A 20,583-nucleotide genomic window follows, 5' to 3' on the forward strand; every position below is an offset into this window, starting at 1 on the left:
GCAGCAGCAGAGAATGGACAGAACTCGGTCAGTGGGAGGGAGGGGGCATGGGAGCTGCTGGAAGGAGGAATTCTTGGCTGTGAGGGTGGGAAGGCCCTGGCACTGCTTGCCCAGAGAAGCTGTGGCTGCCCCTGGATCCCTGGAAGGAGGGAGGAATGAGCAAGGCTGGATACAGAGCACCATCTCCCCAGGGAGATGAAATAGAGGCAAAATTCTAAGGGATCAGTGGAGGGGGAGCCATTTCCAAGGGAACAGCATGGAGAGTTCTCCCAGGGCCGTGAGAAGGACTCGCTGCTGGGATATCAGTGCCTGCTCTGTTTTCCCAGAGTGGCTCAGGAGAGGTTTTCAATGTGCAGCCTCTGAGCTCATCACGGGCTCGAGTCCAGGGCTAAAGAAGAAAATGCTAATGCATGAAGTGCATCTCAGAAGGATGCTTGTTCCTTCCAGAGTGGGAATGTGCCCAGAACACCGGAGATACAGGAAACTGCATCTTCCCTGCAGCATGTAAAACCAGCCTGTAAGTCGTGTACAGCACAGGGAACAGCCCAAGGCCAGAGCATCTGTGGCAGTGGCACAAGGGAAAATGGTTTTATACTGGCAGAGGAGAGATTTAGATGAGGTATTGGGAAGAAATTCTTCCTTGTGAGGGTGGTGAGGATCTGGCACAGCTTGCCCTGTAGCTGCCCCATTCCTGGAAGTGTCCAAGGCCAGGCTGGACAGGGCTTGAAGCAACCTGGGCTAGTGGAAGGTGTCCCTGCCCATGGCAGGGGGTGGAACTAGAACTTTAAGCTCTTTTCCAACCCAAACCATTCCACGAGTCTGTGATTCTGTTCCTCTCTGGGTGGAAGCCTGTGCATGGATCTAATCTAATCTAATCCTGCCCTCTGGCACTGCAAAGCCATTTCCTCATCCTGCCACTCCAGGTCTTCCTCCAAAGTCCCTCTCCAGCTCTCCTCGAGCCCCTTTAGACCCTGGAAGGGGCTCTGAGCTCTCCCTGAAGCCTCCTCCTCTCTCCAAGTGAGCACCCCCAGCTCTCCCAGCCTGGCTCCAGCCCTTGGAGCAGCTCCAGGGCCTCCTCTGGACTCACTCCAGCAGCTGCACATCCTTCTGATGTTGGACCCCAGGGCTCGATGCAGCACTGCAGGTGGGGTCTCACCTGAGTGGGGCAGAGCAGCACAGTCCCATTTCCTTGCCTTGCTGCCCACCCTGCTGGGGATGAGGCCAGGACAGGGAAAACAGCCTAGAAAGCCTGCGGGGCCATGGCTGGAGGAGGAGGAGGAGGAGGATAAGGAGGAGGGGAGGAGAAACTGTTGCGTTGGAAGTTCATATCGGATATTTTTGCCCTTGGGACGAACCGGAGGCAGCGCAGGGCAGAGTCCTGCGGGCAGCCACGGTGCGGGAGGCAGCTGGGAAGAGCCCTCCCAGCGCAGGGCAGGGTCCTGCGGGCAGCCACGGTGCGGGAGGCAGCTGGGAAGAGCCCGGAGCGGAGGAAAGCGATCCCACGCCATTTCCAGAGGGACTGCGGGCAGGCAGAGAACAGTGAGGAGACAAGGGGGAAAGGGAGGGGGCCGGGAAATGCTGCGGGGAGGGCGGGGGACAGTGGGGCAGGAAAGGGCCGTAACACGGGGAGAGGGCTGTAACACAGGGATGGGACGGTGACACGGGGATCGTGACACGGGGGGACACATCAGGACCCTTTCCGGGTTTTCCCTCCGGGCCGGACGGGAAGCACCTTCCTCGTACGTGCTGCAGCAGAGGCTGCCCCGCGGGCGGGGCCACGCGTGGGGCGGTCCCTGCCAGGGGCGGTCGCTCCGTGGGGAAGCGCTGGGTGGCGGTGGCCGCGCCCGGACCGCTCCGCTCCGCTCCGCCCGGGGGGGCTCCGGCTCTGTCCCGGCCCCCTCCTCTGCACCTGCCCGGGACATTCCCTTTGCACATCCCCCCACGGGCCCCCTTTGGCGCATCCCTCTGAGACCCCCAGCATCACCCCCTTTGCAGACCCCTCTGTGCCCCTGCGAGTTCTTCCTGTCTTTTGCACACCCCTCTCTCCATACCCGGTCGCCCCCTCCCCTGGCACACTCCTCTGTGACCCTCGGGGTCCCCCCTTTGCTCACCCCTCTGTGACCCAGCCAAGGGGCGGTCCCCGGGACACCCCTCGGTCACGTTCCTGGAGTCTTCCCTTTGCACTTCCCTCCGTCCTTCCTCGGGATTCCCCCCTTTGCAGCCCTCTCTGTGCATCCCCGGGATTCCCCTCTTTGCACCCGCCTCTGTCCATCCTCGGGGTGCCCCCTTTGTGCCCCCGGGTGGCGGCCGCCGCTCCCGCCCCACGCGTGGGCGGCCCTTCGCGGGGCCCGTCCCCATCCCCGTCCCCTCCCGGGGCGGTGCCAGCTCGGGGCGGAGGCGGAACGCGGCGCCGGAGCCCAGCCCGTGTGTCCGTGTCCCCCCTCCCCGTGTCCCCGCAGCCCCGCCGCGATGTCGCGGCCGCTGTCGGACCAGGAGCGGCGGAAGCAGATCAGCATCCGCGGGATCGTGGGCGCGGAGAGCGTGGCTGAGCTGAAGCGGGGCTTCAACCGGCACCTGCACTTCACCCTGGTCAAGGACCGCAATGTGGCCACCCCACGCGATTACTACTTCGCCCTGGCCCACACCGTGCGGGACCACCTGGTGGGGCGCTGGATCCGCACGCAGCAGTACTACTACGAGAAGGATCCCAAGGTGGGAGCGGTGGGATGTGGGGGGAAGCCCCCCGTGCAGGGCGGGGTGCTGGGAACCCCCCCGCGGTGGTTATGGCTGGGGTGGGAACCATGGGAACCCCGTGGATGGGAACCCTCCCTCCGCGCTGGAATAGAGGGATTGGCGGGGCTCGGTTTTTCGTGGATTTAGGGCTGTTCCGGTAACTTTTCCGAGAGGAGGGACTGGACTTTTACCAAGCGAGGCCACTGTCCTTTGCTCTGCAAAACAAACAGAGCCCGGCTTGGCCGGCAGCGGGGTGCAGGGCATGGGAACGCCGTTTGTTGTCCCGCGGCGCCGGCGTGGGTGCTGTCTACCAAAACCAACTCCAAAGCCTTCCCGGGGAAATTATTGGAGAGGCTTAAAGGCACCCGAAGCCAACCGCAAACAGGTCTTGTTGAACACAAGTGATGCCAAGCGTGAGATCCGGTTTGTGCAGGAGTTGCTGTGCTGCTGCTCGTCCCGCTGGCTTGCTCCGGGCTCTGCCGCGGGGGGATTAAGCCCTAATCCCCCTCCTGACACCTGGATGTCCCTGTCGGCATCAATTTCCTCCCTGCCAGCGCCTCGCTGGGAGCGTGCCAGCCGCGATAGCTCAGCGCTCCCCCGCGTTGTGTAGGGGTGAGGAAAAGGAGTCTTGCGGGATTTGGGGTTGGGACTCTCCTGTGCAGCCCAGGCGAGCCGGGTGCTGCCTGGAGTCGCTGCTCCCGGCTCTACTGGAGTCAAACCAGTAAATCCCAGTGGATCCTGCCCAGCACATCCAGCCCTTGACAGCAGCGTTGGAACGAGGAGATTTTTGTGCTCCCTCAAAACCCAAACCATTTTAGGACTCCAGGATTCTGTCCCACCTCCATTCCCCGCGCAGGTCCTGGGGAAAGCTGTCGAGTCAGCGACTTCCCCCAGCCTAAATCCTTCCTTAAAACCTGCCGGTGCTGACGCCGGGGCTCGGCTTACACAAGGCCGGACCGGCCGCATCCTGCGCCCGCCGTGTCAGCGGCAGTGTCCCTGCTGCCAGGGGACAGCAGAGGAAGCCCCATGTCCCCACGGCCACCGCCTGGCCCCGGCAGCTCGCTCGGTTTTCCGGTGGCTTTGCAGCCCGAAGTGACATTAGGATACGGCTCCTCTTTAAATTCTAACTTAGTGCTGCCACCGGTGTCCATCGTGGAGCTGTCCCCACCCTGGGACAGGGCAGCGGGGCTTGTCCAAGTGAAACAGCCTGAGCAGGAGAGCAGGGCAGGGGCTGCAGGGCCACCCAGGAGCCACAAGCTGGAATTCCTGGTGCAAACCACCCTGCTCTGTTGAAGCTGGGGTTTTTTCCCTGTTTATTTTTGAGCTATCACACAATAGCAGCTTCTGAAGTCCAGGGGAGCCTCCTCCAGCCCTGGCCAAGGTGACCACGGGGTGCTTTTCTCTTCCAGAGGATTTATTACCTCTCTCTGGAATTCTACATGGGGCGGACGTTGCAGAACACGATGATTAACCTGGGGCTGCAGAACGCCTGTGACGAGGCTGTCTACCAGGTGAGCATCCCACGAGGGCTGAGGACCTGCCCTGGGAGGGATCCGTGTTTTCCAGCTCCTGGGAATGTCCATGTTTTGCTACACTGGCTGCAGACTGCTCCCTGAGCTGCCTGTCCTTGAAAGGCCTGGAGCTGCCCAAGCTGGCTGCTGTGTTCTGGGGAAGGCAGCAGGATCCTGGAAGGACACTGGTGGTTCTGTGGATGAGGTTATTCATGTCCATGATCAGTGGCAGGGAGGAATAAAACCTTGAATTAAGCCCAGCTGGGTGCTGGCACTAGGTGGCACTGGGGTGATCAAAGGGCTCCTTTTGTCCCCACCCTGTCACCTCTTGTGTTCAACATCATCAGATGTGGCCAGGGTGGTTGCACAAGAGCAGGAACAACTTTTGTGCAAACACTAAAAAGGAGAGGAACCTATTTTTAGGGGGGTTTAGATTTTTTATCCCCACTTGCTGTGACCAGGGGACATCAGGGCAGGGCAATGGACCAAAGGTCTCCACCTGAGCTCCCCAAGGAGTTTTGCATAGGCAAAAATCACTTCCTCCTACAGCATCCTGGGCTGGAAAATTTAAATTTCCATGGAAAAGGGGTGTAGATGCTTCTCATCCCTAAGGGTGATGCCTGCAGTTGGGAGGAAGGGCACCTGGGTGCCTGTTCCAGAGGATGGAGTTGCTGAGGGAAAGGAACACAGCATTTGGATCCTGTGCCCAAGGGATTGGGGTGCTGGGGGAGCAGGAAGGTGGCACCCAGGTACCTTTCCCCAGGGAATAGGGGTGCTGGGGGTGCAGGAATATTCCACCTGGGTGGCTGCCTCAAGGGTTAGGGGGTTCTGGAACAGGTAGGGAACAGGAACCTGGTGCCTGCCCCTGCAGTACTGCAGCCATGGAGAGAGGGAGCAGGCCTGGGAATAAGCTCTCAGAGCCTCTGGAAGAGTCTGGAACCCCAAGGACAGCACCCTGGTTATAGTTTGGTGCCACCCACCCCCAGATCTTGCCCATGGCGAGGTCAAGGGTGTGAATGTCCCTTGTAAAGCCTGGTAGAGTGGGAGAAGGGACCCATGGCACAGAGACACAGCTGAGGGGGAGAGCAGCTGCTTTGGGTTCACATCACAGTGTCCCACCTGCAGAGATGGGTCTTGTGGAATTGGGTGCCTTTCCAGCCCTCCTGGAGCCCACCTGCAGGGGATTGTGTGCCAACAGTGCCTCCCCTCTGTGGGGCTGGGCACCCTGACAGTCTCCAGCCCCTCTCCTTTTTCCCATCTGTAGCTTGGGCTGGACATGGAAGAGCTGGAGGAAATCGAGGAGGATGCTGGGCTGGGCAACGGGGGTCTGGGCAGGCTGGCAGGTGAGTGACCCCCCCCAGGTAGTGGGCACATCTCTGAGGGCTTTACATCCACTGTGGGAACTTCCTAATCCTGGGGGTTATTGCTCCAGCCTTTCCAGCACGGAGCAAAGTGCTGCTGGGTGGCTGCTGGCCCTGCTTTCTGTCCCTGTGGGGCTTGTGGGTGTCCCAGGGAGAAGGATCCATCTGCCAGGGCTGCAAGGCTCCCAGCTGACTGCTCTCCTGTCTCCTGGGCAGCCTGCTTCCTGGACTCCATGGCCACGCTGGGGCTGGCAGCCTACGGCTACGGCATCCGCTACGAGTATGGCATCTTCAACCAGAAGATCCGCGATGGGTGGCAGGTATGGATGGAGATGTGTGGCCCTCACTGTCCCCTGGCACAGCTGGAACCTCACATTCACCTCCTCCCCCTTAGACTGGGGGGTACAGACACTTCCCCTCAGCTCAGAGGCTGCTGATGTGATATTTAAAATTTAGCAGATATTTTTGTGAATAAATGTAACTTTTTAACCCAGTACAAGTTCACAGCTCCATCCCTTGTCCCAAGGCCAAGGGTGGCCTTGCTCAGGGCCACCCCAAGAGCTGCTCCATGGCTGCCTGGAGTGGGTGAGGATGGAGCAGTTGTGTTCCTCTTGTGGAAGAGGAAGAAATGCAACATTTGGGTTTGGAAATGCAACATTAACAGTGCACCTTGGTTTCATCCCCATCCCCATGGAAGGCAGAGTTCAGGGTGGTGCCCCCAGGCTGACCCTGCTGTGCCAAAATCCAGGTTTAGGGTGGACACACTCAAAGCATCCTCCCCTTTGCCATGAGCAGAGCCTTTCCCAGCCATCCTGGCCCAGCCATCCTGCAGGTGGGGGGATCCCCAGGGCTGGGTGGCCCTGTCACTGCTGTGTGTCCCCCTGGCAGGTGGAAGAAGCTGATGACTGGCTCAGGCATGGCAATCCCTGGGAGAAGGCCCGCCCTGAGTACATGCTGCCCGTGCACTTCTATGGCCGGGTGGAGCACTCTGCCTCTGGTGCCAAGTGGATTGACACCCAGGTAAAGGCTGGGGACAGAAATGTCCCTTGCATGGCTTGTCCTGTCATTTGGGGGGCTCTCCCTGGCTGGCTGCACCCCAGGGATGAGTCCTGCAGAATCTCTGCCGGGAAGGTTGGGCTGGGATGGAAAAGGCAGTGGTGGGAGCAAACTGGGGCAAACTGGGGAGGAGGTGGACATGGGGGTGAGGACAGATTTGGCTGCTCCACATCTGCTGCCAAGCTCTCCATCCCTGGAAGTGTCCAAGGCCAGGATGGATGGAGCTTGGAGTAATCTGGTCTAGTGGGAAGTGTTCTTGCCCATGGCAGGGGCTTGGAACAAGATGGACTTTAAGGTCCCTTCCAACCCAAACCATTCTGGGATTCTATGAAACACCAAAATCAGCTCCAGCAGGAATAAATTAAACCTAAATTAATTAAGCTGCTCCTGACCTTTACAAGCCCCTCTCCATGCCCTGAGCACTTCTGGCAAACACCAGCCAGCAGGCAGAGCCAGAAGGGTGTCCCCATGCAGGAGTACCAAGGACGTGCAGGGACACCACGCTGAGCTCAGCCCTGAGCAGGAGGCTCTGTGGGATGGGAGGGCTCCAGGGGGAGCATGGGGGGGATCCCAGCCCAATTCCAGCTGCCCTGGGGATGTCACAGGTGGTGCTGGCACTGCCCTATGACACGCCCGTGCCCGGCTACATGAACAACACCGTCAACACCATGCGCCTGTGGTCGGCCCGCGCTCCCAACGACTTCAACCTGCGCGACTGTAAGTGGGAGCTGGGCAGGGTGGGGTGGGGACAGCTGAGGGGTCCCACACCCACCTCATCCTCTGCTCCTCCCCAGTCAACGTTGGGGACTACATCCAGGCCGTGCTGGACAGGAACCTGGCCGAAAACATCTCCCGGGTGCTCTACCCCAACGACAACGTGAGTCGTGGTGTTTTAGGGAGTCTTTTAGGGATGGGTAAAGTCATGGTGTTTTAGGGATGGAGGGGGAGAGGGAGCAGCTCCTCACTCCAGGATGCTGCAGAGATGTTTTTAGTTGTGTTTCAAGCTGCCTGCAGTGCTTGGATAAGGGTTGCTGCCGGTCACCAGGATGAGTCTGTTCCCCTGAGCTTTGTGTGGAGTGAGTGGGGATGGGCAGGCCCTGCTGCAGAAACATTCCTTGAGTCTCAGAATGTAACGTGCAGGCAAACTGCTGAACGCTGCTGGTGTTACCCTGGTGGCCCTTTGCAGCCCTGGGACCAGAGGCTGTGCCTCAAATTGCTGTTTGCACCCCAGCCCTCTTACTGTGGGAGTTCTTAGTTCTCTGTGTACCAAGCTGGCACAGAGGTGTGGTGGGACACACAGCCCTTCCCTAGCCACAAACCAAGCTGAGAAGCAGGAAGAAGAAAAAAAGGGAAGCTCTCCTTGCTCTGCAGCCTGTTTGAGGCAGGTCCTGATAGTGTTTTTCCCATTTAATCCTCCTCCAGCCTTCCTAGCTGGTGAGGAGAGCTGGGGGCACTGCAGCTCCAGCAGTGAGGTTGTCTCCTGCAGCTTTTCCTTTGCAGACCAGCAGGTTGATGGTTTTTGCTGCATGAATGGTGGTGAAATCCTTGTCTTGGAAATAGCTCCTATGGCTTCCCTTCCCAGTGTTCTGGTACCTTTCCTTGCAGCCAAAAAGTTCAAACCACTGAGAACAGGTTTTGACAATGCTCAGCTGGGATTTAACCTGTTTGTACCAGCACATCCCAAACCCTTGTGCTGGAATCTGGGAAGCAAGAAGAGCTTGGGATTCCAAGTGATGCTGGGGGAAGCACACCCTGGGAAAACCTTCCCCGAGGAAGTGCAGTGAATCCTGAAGGAATCCTGCAGCTCCCTGCTCCTCTGCCCACAGTTCTTTGAAGGAAAGGAGCTGAGGCTGAAGCAGGAGTACTTTGTCGTGGCTGCCACCCTGCAGGACATCATCCGCCGCTTCAAAGCTTCCAAATTCGGGAGCACGGACAGCGTCCGCACCGTGTTTGATTCCTTCCCAGACCAGGTACGAACCAGAGCTGCTCTCACCTCTGCCTTGGAGCTTGTTTCAGCACCTCCCGGAGGATGCAGATGTTTGTAGGCCCTTTGTGGGGTTCCCAGTGTCCCCCCTGTGTCCCCACGTGCCACCCTGCTCTCCCAGGTTGCCATCCAGCTGAATGACACACATCCCGCCATGGCCATCCCTGAGCTGATGAGGATTTTCGTGGACATCGAGAAGCTGCCATGGGATAAGGTAGGGACACCCCACCTGGTCTGCACTTGCACCCACCTGCCCATGGTGGAGGAGGCAGTTTTATGGCTGCTGGGAATGATGTGGAGCAGTCAGGCTGGATTTAACTGCTGTGGACTGGGAGGAGCTGGCTGGGCTGTGCTGCTGGCATGGTGGGAGAACCATGGATGGGTTCTGGCACTTGAGGTGTGACTGAGCACTGGCACTGAAGTGTGACTCTTCCCTGCCAGGCCTGGGACATCACCAAAAGGACCTTTGCCTACACCAACCACACGGTGCTTCCTGAGGCCCTGGAGCGCTGGCCCGTGGACCTGGTGGAGAAGCTGCTCCCCAGGCACCTGCAGATCATCTACGAGATCAACCAGAGACACCTGGATGTGAGTGCCTGGGAGCCTGCTCCAGAGAGGGACACAGGGATGTACTGTCAGGATGAGGGACACGCACAAATTGATGATGTTGGGTGTGAGGCTTGGGGAATCCAGCTGCATTTTTGGGAAGTTGATGTGTAGGAAAGCCCTTTCCCACCAGCACATTGCCATCCTGCAGTCAGTGACTGTTGAGAGGCTTCACCTATTGCTTCAGGGGCTTGAGAGCTGGCATTTCTTTACTTCCTAACTGCTAAACTCATCCTGGGAAAGATGATATTGGGGGTGGTTTGACCTCCTGCTCTGGCAGCACAAGGCTTTTGCCCAAATGGCCTCACTGGCCAAGTGTTTGTCCCCAAACCCCTCTGTGTGGCAGCTTGGGCGGATCCTTCTATCCAGAGACATCCATGCTGAGAAAGGGCACCCTTTGGAGGCAGTTTGCACCACCTCAACAGAGTAAAAGCCACTGCTCTGGCTGGTGTCAAATGCACTGAGGACATTGCTGTGGCCCCTCCTCGTAAGCCATGGGGTAGGACATCCCTCAGTGCCACCACCTCTCACTACCTCCCTGGCTCCACCGGCAGCACATCGCGTCCCTGTTCCCTAACGACGTGGACCGGCTGCGGAGGATGTCCCTGATTGAGGAGGGGGACACCAAGAGGATCAACATGGCCCATCTCTGCATCGTGGGCTCCCACGCCGTCAATGGCGTGGCCAAGATCCACTCCGAGATCGTCAAGACTCAAGTGTGAGTGAGGGGAGGGAGGTGCTGATGGCTCACCCTGGCCTGGGAAGGGGTGGTGGTGCCAGGTGGGCAAGGCTGGAGCTGTGCCATCCTCACCCTTGCAGGTTTGAGGACTTTGCCGAGTTGGAGCCGGAGAAGTTCCAGAACAAGACCAACGGGATCACCCCGCGGCGCTGGCTCCTGCTCTGCAACCCAGGGCTGGCGGAGCTCATTGCAGAGGTACCGGCATGGGGGAACACCCTGCAGCCACCAACCCATCCCTGCTGAGCCCAGGGTGTCAGGGAACCTCAACCATTCTCATCTTCTGGATGGTTGAGGAGTTCAGGGGCAAGGCAGGGGATTCTGCCCCTCTGCTTCGCTTAGGTGAGACCTCACCTGCAGAGCTGCCTTCAGCCCTGGGGTCTCTCCAGCAGCAGAAGGATGTGGAGCTGCTGGAGCAAGTCCAAAGGAGGCCACTGGGATGCTCCTGACTCTACCTAGCTGGGAGTATTCAGCTGAAGAAGGCTCCAGGGAGACCTTAGAGCCGCTTCAAGTGTCTAAAGGGGCTCCAGGAGAGCTGGAGAGGGACTTTGGATGAGGGATGGAGTGACAGGATAAGGAGGAATGGATGTAAACTGACAGAGGACAGGGCCAGATGGGATATTGGAAAGAAATTCTTCCCTGTGAGGGTGGGGAGGCCCTGGCACAGGGTGCCCAGACAAGCTGTGGCTGTCCCATCCCTGGAAGTGTTTCAGGCCAGGTTGGACAGGGCTTGGAACAACCTGGGCTAGTGAAAGGCGTCGCTGCCCATGGCAGGGGGTTGGAACTGGATGATGTTCAAGTTCTCTCCCGTCCCAAACCATCCCACCATCAGCATGTGCCCTTGCTCCTGTTGCAGAAAATCGGGGAAGACTACGTGCGGGACCTGAGCCAGCTGACCAAGCTGCACAAGTTTGTGGACGATGACCTCTTCATCCGGGAGGTGGCCAAAGTGAAGCAGGTGAGGGGCGTGGGCAGGGGGAGCAGAGAGCGGGGGCTGACGTTCCCTGAGGACTGACGTGGTCCCTGCCCTGGCTCAGGAGAACAAGGTGAAGTTCGCGCTGTACCTGGAGAAGGAGTACAAGGTGAAGATCAACCCTTCCTCCATGTTCGACGTGCACGTGAAGAGGATCCACGAGTACAAGCGGCAGCTGATGAACTGCCTGCACATCATCACCATGTACAACCGTAAGGCACCACACCCTGAGGGGACAGGGTGCCCCAGGGCTGCAGCAGCATCCCTGTGCCTCATGTCCCACCGTAACCCTGGTGTTTTCTCCAGGAATCAGGAGGGATCCTGCAAAGCTGTTTGTGCCCAGGACAGTGATCATTGGAGGCAAGGTAAATTGGGTCAGGAGTTTTAGAGGTTTTGGAGGAAGTCCTTGGGAGTGTCCTGGGGGATATGGGTGCAGATGTCTCATGGGGCCACGTCTCAACAACGCCCTGACAGGAGGGTGCAGCTGGCAGGGGTCGGTCTCTTCTTCCAGGGAACGAGGGACGTGACAGAGGAAATGGCCTCAAGCTGTGCAAGGGAGCTTTAGATGGGGTAATAAGAAAAATTTTGTCATCAAAAGGGTGGTCAGGCAGTGGAACAGCTGCCCAGGGCAGTGGTGGAGTCCTCATCCCTGGAGGAACTTAAAAGATATGTGGATATGGCACCTGGGGACAGGGGTCAGTGGTGACGTTGGCAGTGCAGGGGGAATGGTTGGATTCAAGGGCTTTTCTCACTTGAACAATTCCATGATTCCATGGTGCTAAGTCCATGAAGTTGTCCCAGAAAGCACTGGAGTAGCACTGGTGCTTCAACCCAAGCAACTTTGGGTGGGGTTTGCACAACCATCTGCTGTCTGTGGTCATGAAAGCCCCCAGAAATGTTGTGGTGTAACACATGTTGGATTAGGTGATGGGAACAGGGATGAACAGGTTGTTCCCTGGACACTGGGAGCTGGGTGTGCCTCACCTGCCCCTGGCACCAGCCCTCCTGGCTCACCTGTGGCTTTTCTCCCAGGCTGCCCCGGGATACCACATGGCTAAAATGATCATCAAGCTCATTAACGCCGTGGCTCAGGTGGTGAACAACGACCCCGTGGTGGGCAGCAAGCTGAAGGTCATCTTCCTGGAGAACTACAGGGTATCCCTGGCAGAGAAAGGTACCTTGGGTGGGACATGCTGTGTGGAGGGGGTGTCCCTCCATCCCATGGCTCCCACCATGGTCCTTTAGCAGGAAACAAACCCAAAGCTGGTCACCACGAGCCCCCGGTGTGTTTTGTTGGCAGTGATCCCCGCGACCGACCTGTCGGAGCAGATCTCCACAGCGGGCACCGAGGCCTCGGGGACGGGCAACATGAAGTTCATGCTGAACGGGGCTCTGACCATCGGCACCATGGATGGAGCCAACGTGGAGATGGCCGAGGAGGCTGGAGAGGAAAACCTGTTCATCTTCGGAATGAGAGTGGAAGATGTCACAGAGCTGGACAGGAAAGGGTGAGGGCCGGGGATGTCACAGCGCTGCCACCTCAGGTCCCTGGGGTGGCACCGTTTTACCGCCTCCTTCCCTCCAGGTACAACGCCCAGCTCTACTACGACCGGCTCCCCGAGCTGAAACAGGCTGTGGACCAGATTAAAAGTGGCTTCTTCTCCCCAAAAGACCCCAACCTCTTCAACGATGTGGTCAACATGCTCTTCCACCACGACAGGTGAGCTGCTGGGGTAACATCCATCCCCTGGGCTGGGACCATGCTGCTCATGGATGCTCCTCAGGCATGGACTCTCCATGGATGGCAATGTCACATTAATGTCTTTGGGTATGCAGCCCTTCCAGATGATTTGAGGCATCTCAAGGGTTTTCCTGGCCAGAGCACTGGTCAGCCATAGCCATTGGGATTGGAGAAATGCTTTCCCTGCATTTCCCTGCTGGAGCATCCAGGGTTCTTTACCAACAAGGCTTGGGGAGAGGTAATTTGGCCAGAGGCTTTGTGTTGGAGGACACTTGGCAAAGATGGGATTAGATCAACGTCTGGAGCCGTTTTTGGGGTTCTTGGGATGCCTCTGTGTGTGGGGCTGGGGTCTGGCCCGGCTCTCAGCTGAGGCAGGGCCCAGACCCCTCAGCCTGGCAGAGCTGTCAATCACGGGACCTTGGTATGTGGGGGCTGTGCTAACCGAGCCTTCTGATTGGTCGAGCTGCCAATCAATCACACTAACCAGCCTCTGATTGGTTGATCGACCAGAAGTCGCACCTAGAGGCGGGCCCATGAAGGCTACGGGTATAAAAAGGGCTGAGGGGGTTATGGCCGATCTCACCCTCACATCTTCCTTTGGAGTTTCTGCCTCACCCACGCTAGAGCTCAGGAGTCGGTAGCTGTGTGTTTTTTCTGTACCTTTAATGTCTTTCTCTCTCTCTCTCCTTCTCTTAATCTTTTCACGGAGCTTTTTTTTAATCCCTTCACCTTTTCCATCTTTCTCTCTCCTTCTCTTAATCCTTTCATGGTGACACAGCATCTTAGGCTTTAAAGGTTTCCCAATTAAATGGACTAAGCAAATGCTAAATAAATCCTAAGTAAATGCTGATTACTAAATTAATGCTAAGTAATGCTATGATAAGTGGCTTTACATTGAATTCAACATTGTATTTACTTTAAATACAGTGTTGTATTTTTTGCCAAAATTTCCTTAATTTGCTCTGGTTTTGCAAGTAAACTTTTGTGTGATTTTTACCTCTTGAGAGCAACTGGTGGGGATTTCTCCTTTAAAAAAATAAATAAATAAAAAGAGGGCTAAAGGAACCCTAAGTTTAACCCTTGGATTTAAGGGTCTGGGGTATGACAACGCCTCACATCAGGCATTCTGCATTTCTATTTCTCTTGACTCCTCCTTTCTTTGCTGCTCCAGGTTTAAAGTCTTTGCAGACTACGAGGCTTATGTCAAGTGCCAGGAGAAGGTCAGCGAGCTGTACCTGGTGAGTGCCAGCCTGGGGACAGGGCAGGGAGCTGTACTGGGACACAACATCCCATCCTGGAGAAGGGACGTGCTGGAGATGAGGCTGATCTCATCCCAGAGCATCCCTGGCTGAGAACCAGCCTTGGGGCCAACCCCACCTCTCTCCTTTAGAGAAAAGGAGACTCAGGGGTGCCCTCATCGCTCTCTACAACTCCCTGAAAGGTGGCTGGGCTCAGGTGGGGCTGGGCTCTTTCAGCAGGCAGCACTGACAGAACCAGAGCACACAGCCTTAAGCTGCCTCAAGGGAAATACAGGTTGGCCTGGGAAATAAAGGGAAATAAAAACCTGCCCGAGGAGGTGGTGGAGTCCCCATCCCTGGATGTGTTTAACAAAGCCTGGATGTGGCACTGGCTGCCAGGGTTGAGTTGAGCTGTTGGGGCAGGGTTGGACTCCACGATCCTGAAGGTCCCTCCCAACCTGGTCACTCTGTGAACTCCTTGCAGAACTCCAAGGCCTGGACCAAGATGGTGATCAGGAACATCGCGGCAGCTGGGAAGTTCTCCAGCGACCGCACCATCAAGGAGTACGCCCGGGACATCTGGCACGTGGAGCCCTCGGACCTGAAGATCCCCCCACCCAACGAGCCCCGGGACGCGGGGCAGGACAAGACCCCCAACGGCACCGCGGCCTAGGGGGGACGCGCTGTACAATTCTCTGCTGTCTGAGTCTCTGTCTTGCTGCTGCTGCTGCTGCTGGCTTTCCCTAGGGGTGGGCAGGAGGGGAGGGGTTTTTATAACGCAAGTGTCGTGTGGGAAGCGGAACCACGTCACCCTGTTGCTTGCATTAGGTGCTGAAAATAAAAAAAGTGCCATTGGAGTCCGGAGGGGGCTGTTTGCTGGAGGCTAAAATTAGGTCTGGGCTTGCTTCCATCACTGCTGATGCAGAAAGAGGGCTGCCAGGGGCAGCACAGCTGGATGCAGCTGGACACAGCTGTCTGGGCCCTCATAGGTGCTGCTGAAGCAGGATAGGGGGGTGCCAGGCCCATGTGGCCCCACCAGTATCCTGTGGGATGCTCCCAGTCTTGGCTCTGGTGGCCCAGACCACATCAGTGTCTCCATCCCTCGAGTAACCTGCAGCATCCTGAAGGCAGAGGGTGATTTAAAAGTTTCTAAGTAGTTTTTATTACTTACAGCAGTAAGTTCAGTGCCATGGCGGGGTGGGGGATGGGTCCTGGAGTGGATTTGAGGGAGTGTGGGATCAGTGCAGGCAGCAATTGGCATCACTTCATGTTTAAGAAGTCTCTGCAACAAGATGTAATAAATCTTACACTGTGTCACTGACCCTCCTGTGCTGAGTCAAGATTTTGTGATCCCTTCATGCGGGGCTGAGCTGAGCTTGGAGCATCTCTGCACCCAGAGCAAAGAGGAGCTGGTGTCCCCAGAGCCACCTCCCCAAGCCACCCAGACTGAGGACAGGCTCAGGACAGTGGGGAGTGACTGAAGTTTGGAAAGTGATGCCAGCAAACACCGTGGGGAGGGGAAGGAGCAGGGGGCAGGCAGCAGAAGAGGCACCAGTGGGAGGGGAGGCCAAGGCTCATCCTGTGTGTGCCCCCCCATTTCTGTGGAGCAGCACTTACTTCACCAGGGCAGGCAGCTCCGGGTGGAAGGAGATGTAGTCGTGGCCCAAGCCCAGCTTTTGGGGAAAGGTGATTAACTTCACCTTGGATTTGTCCTTGTAGGCTTTGAGTGCTGTCTCGTAGAGCTGCCACGGGGCAGGAGCACGGTTACTGCACCAGCAGGGACCCCAAACCCCTCCTGGTGTGTGGCCATCCCCTCTCTGGCCACTTCAGCCTCCCAAACCAGGCTCAAAGCCCAGGTGGCAGGTGCCCACCTTGTGTCCCAGCTTTGGAGGCACGACTCCATCATCATCTGCGTGCAGGATGAGCAGGGGGCAGCCCAGCACCTTCACACTGTGGGCAGCAAGCACAGCCCTGAGGACGCTCCTCAGAGCCAAGAGGGCCCCAGGAGCTTCCCCAATCCCTGTGAAAATTCCCACAGCACCCTGATCCTCCAGCACTGCCCCTCAGAGCCATCCTCATGCCCACCTGGGTGATGCCCATTGCGCTGGCATGGCAGCACCGAGCACCCTAATCACCTTAACCCCCAATTTCAAAAGCACCCATAAATCAAACGGATTTTGGGCAGGCTCTGTGTGCTACAAGGAAGAGGAGTGCCAAAAAAAGGATGGTGGCTTGTGGACTTTGCTCAATACTCAAACTGACATTATGCAAACAAAAAGTCCCTTGTGAAGTACGAGTAAGCTGGGTAAACACAGGAGGGCAGGAATTTCAATGGGGTGACTGACACTTCTCCTCAGCCACTTGGTCCTGGCATCATTCCCACAGCCCTTGGGATCTGCTGTGCCCCTTCCCACCAGGAACTCACTTCTCATCACTGCGGAAGAACATTCCCGCCCGAGCCATGGAGTCCAGGATGAGGTACTCAAAACCAGGGAGGTGCCGGTAGACCTGGCAGGGAGAGAGTTTGGGGGTGCTAAACCATGGCTGGATTCAGCTGTGAGGGGGGAGACCCAGGAACCTGGGGCTGTCACTGCTGGGGGACCCCAAAGGCAGAGCCCCCAGACTCACCTTGGTGATGGGGATGTTGGCGGCTGCGTCTCGGATGTTGGTGTAGGGAGACTCCAGGACAACGGCATCAACCTGGACCCCTGAGGGCAGTGGGCACGGCTTTGAGGGGCTGTCCCCCTGCCAGGCTGCTGCCACACTCCCCTCCCAGCCTGCAGTGGGGCCAAGATGTCCCCATCCCAATAGGGAGGATAGGGAGGGATCCTCATCTCAACATCAGGGCAGTGCAGAACCTCAGGGTGACACTGCACGGGGACAGCCCATCCATGCTGGCCCTCACCTCGCTCCTCCTGCAGTTTCCTCGCTGCATTGGTGGCAATCCTGTGACAGGAGAGGTGACAGTGAGGAGGAGCAGCACAGGGGGGGACACACAGCTCCTTCAGGTTCCCCCTTGTTGGCTGCATTTGGCTTTGCAGGGGCCTCCACCAAGAAGCTGCTCCAAGCCCTTGGTCCATCCCCAGGTGGCACCAGTCTGGGAGCAGCACCACAAGACACAGGATGGGCTCTGGTGTGTCCCCATTCTGCCTCCTGCACCTACCCTGTCCCCAAGGAATGTCCCCAGAAGAGGATGCTGCTGTTCCCACTCCGTGCTTTCACCCAGTCATAGAGTGCCAGGACATCTGTGTTGAAGCCATTCTCTGAGGGGTATCCAGTGGAGTCCCCATAGCCTGTGGGGGACACAGCTCAGTGTCACAACCCTGGTGGGGACAGGCCCCAAGAGGGGGATCACCCAGCAAGAGGCAAGGGGACAACTTTACCTCTGTAGTCGAGAGCCAGGATGTGGAAGTCAGCAGCCCCCATTGCCTGTCAGAGCAGCACTGAGTTATGTCCTGGCAGGGGCTGCACCCCAGGACCCCCAGCACAGCCCCCTCACTCTGCACAGGGTCCCTGTGGGGTCCCTAGGGCCAGCAGGAGCCTCACTCCCAGCAGGTCCCAGTGTCCCCACAGGCCACCTCTTACCTTCAAGAACTGGATACGGTGTCTCGCAGCCCTGATGGGGAAAATGGGGTTAGAGCTGGTTAGAGCTTGGGGGGACCCCAAGGGACCCTCCCCTCCAGCACCAGTGCAGGTGAGGAACTAGGGTGACCTGATCCCAGAGGGAAGGGCTGGATGCTGTGGGGTGGGTGGATTTTAACTTTTCCCTTTATTTTATAGGGATTCTCCTTCACTGCTGAGCTCAGAGACCTCTGCAGCAGCCCCGGCCCCACAGAACTGCTGGCTGCTGCCTGGAGTTTGCCCAGAGCAGCCATCCTGCCCTGCTTCTCACCTCAGAGCAGCCACCCTGCCCTGCTCCTGGCCCTGCAGCAGCAGCTCAAGAACTCACCTGGTGCCCCCATTGCCGTGCAGGTAGATGATCACGGGGTGGGCATCAGCAAGAGCCTCCTCGTACCAGCGCTGGTCCTTGCCCTGCGCCTCAGCCCCTCTGCTGCTTGGCACCGTGTGCCTGGGGGGACAGGGGGTTACCCTGGGGGCTCCAGCAGGACACTGCCATCCCCCATGGATGCTGAGGACATCCTGCTCACCAGATGCCAACTGTGACGCCCGGCTCCGTGGTCAGGTACATGCTGATGGTGTTGTTCACCAGCAGCTCCGGCCGCCGAAAGTCCACGAAGAAAGGGAAGGCCACTGATGGGGAAACCACAGGATCCTCTCACCCAGTTGTTTCACACAATTCTTTTTAAATCAGTGTGTTATTTGTTCTACATTATCAAGGGCCACGCTGAGGCAGACGAGCTGAGCCCTCTGCCACCTCCTCCTCCCACCCAAATTCCCAACCCCGCTGATGCTGAGCGTGCCTGGGCGTGTTGTGGCTGCAGGCAGTAAACTGGGTGGGCAGCAGCACCTTATTAGAGCTTGCAAAACACGGGCAAAGATCCCTCCGTGCCTCCTCTGCTGGCCGAGGGCACAGCAGGATAAACACTGTCCCGGTGCCCGCCTGGCACGGTGCCACCCATGCTTTGGGGGGTCTGCAGCAGCCAGCTGAATCCCCGTGGGGGTTCTCCTGGTCAGGACAGCCCCGGGATACTCACAGAAGTTCAGGTAGACGAATTTGTGGAGCAGGGTGGGGAAGAGGCGGATGAGGAAGGGCACGGAGGCGTAGGTGAGGAGCGGGGCCAGCAGGAGCGTGCGCAGCCATGGCAGCCACCAGCGCCGGGCCCTGCAGGGAGGCACCGTCAGCACATCCCCGCCCATCCCGAGGGATTTGGGGAGCAGCTCCCCATTCCTAATCCCAGCCATGAGGGCTGGATACAGCTACAAGGGCCTGAGGCTGATCCCAACCCCTCTGGAGGCGGGAAGTGGATTCCCACAGCAGTGCTTGGCTTTTGGGGATGGAGCCAAGGTGTCTGAGCAGCCCCACGGTGACACCGGGTGACACAAGCCCTGATTTGGTCCCATGCCCTCCCACAGGGCGCCTGGAGGCAGGAAGGGCAGGGAATGTGCCAGGGCTGGGAGCTGCAAGTCAAACCTGCAATAAGGAGTAACCGATACTCTGAGACAACACCCCGAGCCCTGGCCAGGCACAGCCAGATGTGCCCCAAGCCTGGCATTAAGAGCTCCTGCAATACTCCAGGGACAAGGAGCAAGGAGGGAAAGGGCCTTGGGGGTGATGTCCCCCAGTGCCACCAGCACCACCTCCAACAGTGCCCTGCCATTCCAGGGTTCTGTTCAAATCAGGCCTCGCTGCCCCACAAGTGACCCCAAAACCCCATCAGTGACCCACAAATGACCCCAGACCCATTAGCAACACCTAAGTGACCTAAAACCCCACTAGACACCCTCAAGTGCCCCCCAAACCTCATAACTGACCCACAAGTGACCCCAGACCCATGGGTGACCCCAAACCCCATTAGCAACACATAAGTGACCCTTAAAGCCCCTTAGTGACCCATAAGTGACTCCCAAACCCCATAAGTGACCACACAAGTGGCCCCAAACCGGCCCTCGCTGCCCCACAAATGATCCCAGAACACCCAAAACCTCTAAGTGACCCCACAAGTGACCCCAGGACACCATTAGTGACCCTAAAACCCCATAAGTGACCCCAAAGCAGCCCCAGGTGGGAAAGAAAAGCCAAGAGCTGCAGCTTTCCCAGCACCAACACCCCCGTGGGCGAATGGTGATGGGGAAATCAGCCTGGGCAAGGGGGATTGAGGGCAGAGGGCTGTGATGGGAGCCAGGCACAGCTCAGCCAAGAGCAGGTCAGAAAGCCCCTGGTTCATGCCCTGCCCTGGGAATGCTGGAGGACCCTCAGGAAGGACTGCCAAGGGGTGCCAGGGCACGATGGCACCGGTCCCCAGGGAATGGGGACATCCCAGGATGGAGGCACGGGCAGCTCCTCAAACCCCGGTTATCCCTGGGCAGCCACGGGACAGCCGGGAATGCCCTGGAGAGGCTGCGGGGAATTCTCAGGTGGCCCTTGGGGCAGGTGGGACCGCGGGGACAGCCCCACCGCGAGCCGAATGGGACAGCAGGGTGACAAGCCAAGGGGACACGGCCACAGGACAGGATTGTGGCCACGGCAGGGTGACACAGCCACACGGTCACTGCACGGGGTCGCGGTGCTGGCAGGGTGACACGGGGACACGGCCACAGTGTGGAGTCACGGTCATGGCAAGATGATCCGGGGACACGGCCACCAGGATGGGCTGGCGCCAGCCACAGGGTGACACGGCCACGGCAGCGGGGACACGGCCCAGCAGGGTGACCAGGCCACGGCGTGGGGACACCGAGCACGGGGTGACAGCCCCAGCAGGGCAGCACGGCCACGGCACCGGGACAGAGCCACGGCACGGGGGACAGCGCACAGACGCGACAGGGGACACGGGACAGTGCTGGGGACGGGGACACGCGGCTCGGCGGGGTCCCCACGCTGATGTCCCCACGCTGACGTCCCCACGGTGGCCGGTACTCACCGCCCGTGCTGGGCCACGTCCAGCCTGCCCTCCGCCCGGACAATGTCGCCGCCGCTGTCGCCGTGCCCGCCGCGCCGCCGCATGGCTGTGCGCACGACAGAGCCG

At 58.4% G+C, this 20,583-nt stretch overlaps 2 protein-coding genes across 2 annotated transcripts; one reads left to right on the top strand and one right to left on the bottom strand.

Moving 5' to 3' along the window:
• The first annotated feature begins 1,386 nt into the window (after window positions 1–1,386).
• On the top strand, window positions 1,387–15,260 carry PYGL (glycogen phosphorylase L). Its single transcript, XM_030240177.2, has 21 exons — window positions 1,387–1,539; window positions 2,460–2,712; window positions 4,143–4,244; window positions 5,509–5,587; window positions 5,822–5,925; window positions 6,494–6,625; window positions 7,267–7,378; window positions 7,456–7,538; window positions 8,488–8,631; window positions 8,767–8,859; window positions 9,087–9,233; window positions 9,806–9,969; window positions 10,071–10,185; window positions 10,844–10,945; window positions 11,025–11,172; window positions 11,267–11,325; window positions 11,993–12,134; window positions 12,261–12,468; window positions 12,546–12,680; window positions 13,873–13,939; window positions 14,424–15,260. Exons 2-21 carry the CDS (start codon window positions 2,470–2,472, stop codon window positions 14,610–14,612), a joined length of 2,568 nt encoding a protein of 855 aa, XP_030096037.1. The 5' UTR covers window positions 1,387–1,539; window positions 2,460–2,469; the 3' UTR covers window positions 14,613–15,260.
• Window positions 15,075–20,583, bottom strand: ABHD12B (abhydrolase domain containing 12B). The gene is made up of 13 exons (XM_009102287.4): window positions 20,479–20,583; window positions 18,595–18,722; window positions 18,088–18,190; window positions 17,889–18,008; window positions 17,525–17,555; window positions 17,323–17,368; window positions 17,103–17,232; window positions 16,845–16,885; window positions 16,568–16,647; window positions 16,365–16,447; window positions 15,811–15,889; window positions 15,557–15,681; window positions 15,075–15,221 (listed from the first exon to the last, which is right to left on the bottom strand). Exons 1-13 carry the CDS (start codon window positions 20,559–20,561, stop codon window positions 15,200–15,202), a joined length of 1,071 nt encoding a protein of 356 aa, XP_009100535.1. The 5' UTR covers window positions 20,562–20,583; the 3' UTR covers window positions 15,075–15,199.

Source organism: Serinus canaria, chromosome 5 (genome assembly GCF_022539315.1).
Source record: "Serinus canaria isolate serCan28SL12 chromosome 5, serCan2020, whole genome shotgun sequence".
Classification (NCBI taxonomy): domain Eukaryota; kingdom Metazoa; phylum Chordata; class Aves; order Passeriformes; family Fringillidae; genus Serinus; species Serinus canaria.